At 28.8% G+C, this 2,500-nt stretch overlaps 1 protein-coding gene across 1 annotated transcript in view, besides 1 other annotated feature; it reads right to left on the bottom strand. All coding sequences in view use genetic code 11, as the record gives it.

The window, feature by feature from the left end:
* The window catches only part of ycf1, a 5,067-nt gene that overhangs the window by 1,823 nt on the left and 744 nt on the right, over positions 1–2,500 (bottom strand). Inside the window, exon 1 of the mRNA in view lies at positions 1–2,500. This exon is cut by the window's left edge and continues 1,823 nt beyond it; it is cut by the window's right edge and continues 744 nt beyond it. Within this exon, the coding sequence (YP_010495224.1) occupies positions 1–2,500 (2,500 nt within the window).
* Positions 1–2,500: part of a sequence feature (small single copy (SSC)) that runs on past both edges of the window.

The raw sequence follows: 2,500 nt of genomic DNA on the forward strand, positions 1-2,500 counted from the left end.
GCTTACTATTTCTAAGATTATCAAAAGCCCTTTTTATAGTCATAGACAAAATAAAGTCAATTTTATTTTGTTTTGTTTTATTAATCCTTTCTTGATTTGTTTCATTATTGTTAATGTATTTATCATTATCAATAATTTTTTTTGTTGATTGGATAAAAAGTTGTAGAGGGATTCTGCGCATATTAATGATACATAGAAAGATCTCTATGTATATTTTTTCAATGAAAAATTTAACTAATAATTCAATATTTTTTATTTTTAATATTTTCAAAATTTTTTGGGATGATTCTGCATTATTAATTTTATTTTTTTTCATTATTTCTATTTCATTTCTGATTGTCTTTCTTCTATCAATCCTATGTTTCATTTCTTCTTCTACCTGTGAATAATTTGTCCAACCTGTAGATCGAATTTGACTAAGTGATTCATGAATTATCTGATTGCTGATTATGGAATCCTTTTCTGTTTGAGTTTCACTTGATTCATATATTTCTCTCGGTAGAAATAATGGAATTTTATTTCCTTTTAAAAGTTCTTTTATTTTTTGTTTTATAAAGAAAAATGCTTTTGCTTCTTTCTTTTTTATTTTTTTTAAAATTCTTCGAACTCTAAAATTTAATTTTCTGATTTCGACTTTATAGTCTATATCTTTAAAAATGGGTTCAAAAAAGGAAGGTGTTTTTCGAGGAGGACCAAAAGGATGTTCCGTTTCCATTCCCAAAATTGTTAAAAAACAAGAATCAAAATCCTCTTGTTGCTTTAGATCTCTATCAGAATCATAGAGTCTTAGCTTAGATCTGTGCCAAGGTTTCAAATGAAAAGGATATAGGATTTTTATCTGAAAACCTCTGCTTAACCAATTTTTAGGAAATTTTGTTTTGGAGAATTGAAGACCATTAGAGCTGCATTTTAGATAAATTTCTCTATTCCAATCTCGGAAATCCTCATCCCATTCCGGAGATTGCCGTAATAAAATACGGACAATATTCTTAGCTATTATCAATAAAGGTAATTTAATATATTTTCTAAAAGTTGATTGAGCTAGTAACAGAATACCTCTTGTTTTGTGTCCATGTGGAATGGTCTCCCAGAATTCCATTATGTTTTCCTGGTTGTTTCTTTTTGGGGGGGATTGTTTATTTAAAATTTCGAATTCTGACTTTTTACCCAACCGATCTTTAATATTTAAAAAAAGTTTGATTAGGTCGGATATAGGAAAAGGGAAATCTTGCTTTTTTTCCAAAAAAAGCGGGGAATGAGGATTTCCTTGATACGGTCCCCAAATAACCAATTTACGCCTTTGAGCGCGCATAGATCCTTTGATTACGGATCGACGAAAATCTGGTTCTTCCAAATAACTTATAAAACCCAAATATTTATTTTTAAATTTTTTATCAATATTAGAATTATCAATATTAGAAGTAGAATTATTTAAATTAGACTGTTTCAAAGTTTCTAAAGTTCGTCTCGAACGATTTAAAAAATTTATATATTTATATTTTCTTGTTCGAAGCTGGTGTCCCAGCCCTTGTATTATGCCTTGTTCTTTTCGTCGTTTTTTAAAATTTTGGTGTAACTCGTTTATTAATTTGTATGACCATCGAGGGGGTTTTTTACCGATTTCGTTTATTCCACTAGAGTTTTTTTGACCTCTAAGTTTAGCTATAATTGTGGTCCATAAAAAAATGAACCGATTTTTTAAATCAATTTGGGCTTGGATTTTTTCTAATTTCTGTTCATAGTCTGGAGAATTAGGATCTATTTTATGTTCATATTCTCGAGAATTAGGATAGGGAAGAAGGCTATAATGAATTTTATTTAGTTCATATGTTTTTGCGCAATTTTCTATCGAAATTTGATTTATGATTGAAGATGAAAACAATTTATTGATTCTTCCACGATACATCCCAGTCAAAAAGGGATCATCCATTTTAACTAGGTAATTCTTTTTGTTAACTAGGCAATTCTTTTTTTTTTCAGTCTCAACATTACACAATCTAGTCTTTGTTTCAAGTATGTTTATAGAAAGAAATACTGTCTCTAAAGCCTCAATTCTATTTATAAATTCATTATTTAAGTTGTTATTTTTCTCTTTATTGGTATAAAGCCACTCGGTGTATAGTGCATCAGCGGAGAGTTTTTCTAATGTAGACAACGATATCCTTCTTGCTATCATTTCCCCAAAAGTTGACAAACTGGGAGGGTATGTAAAAGATATTCTTTTTTTTCCATCACTTTGACATGTATAAAAAAAATATTGTGACGTTTCTTTTCTTACAGACAATTTTTTATTTATTTTTCTTATGTATCGTAATGGACGATTCCATCGATTATAATCGAAAAAAAAGGTCAGAATAGGTTTTTCAAACAAAGAAAAGGATTTTTCTTCATCTTTTTTGCCAAGTATTTCTAAATAAAAATCTTCTTGATTCTCATACATATAAGAAAGCGGTGTATTGTTTTGAAGCTTCGCTTGGTTCATTTTCTCGAGGTTGTTCAG

Source organism: Lactuca saligna, chloroplast (assembly GCF_052625555.1).
Source record: "Lactuca saligna chloroplast, complete genome".
NCBI classification, from domain to species: Eukaryota; Viridiplantae; Streptophyta; class Magnoliopsida; order Asterales; family Asteraceae; genus Lactuca; species Lactuca saligna.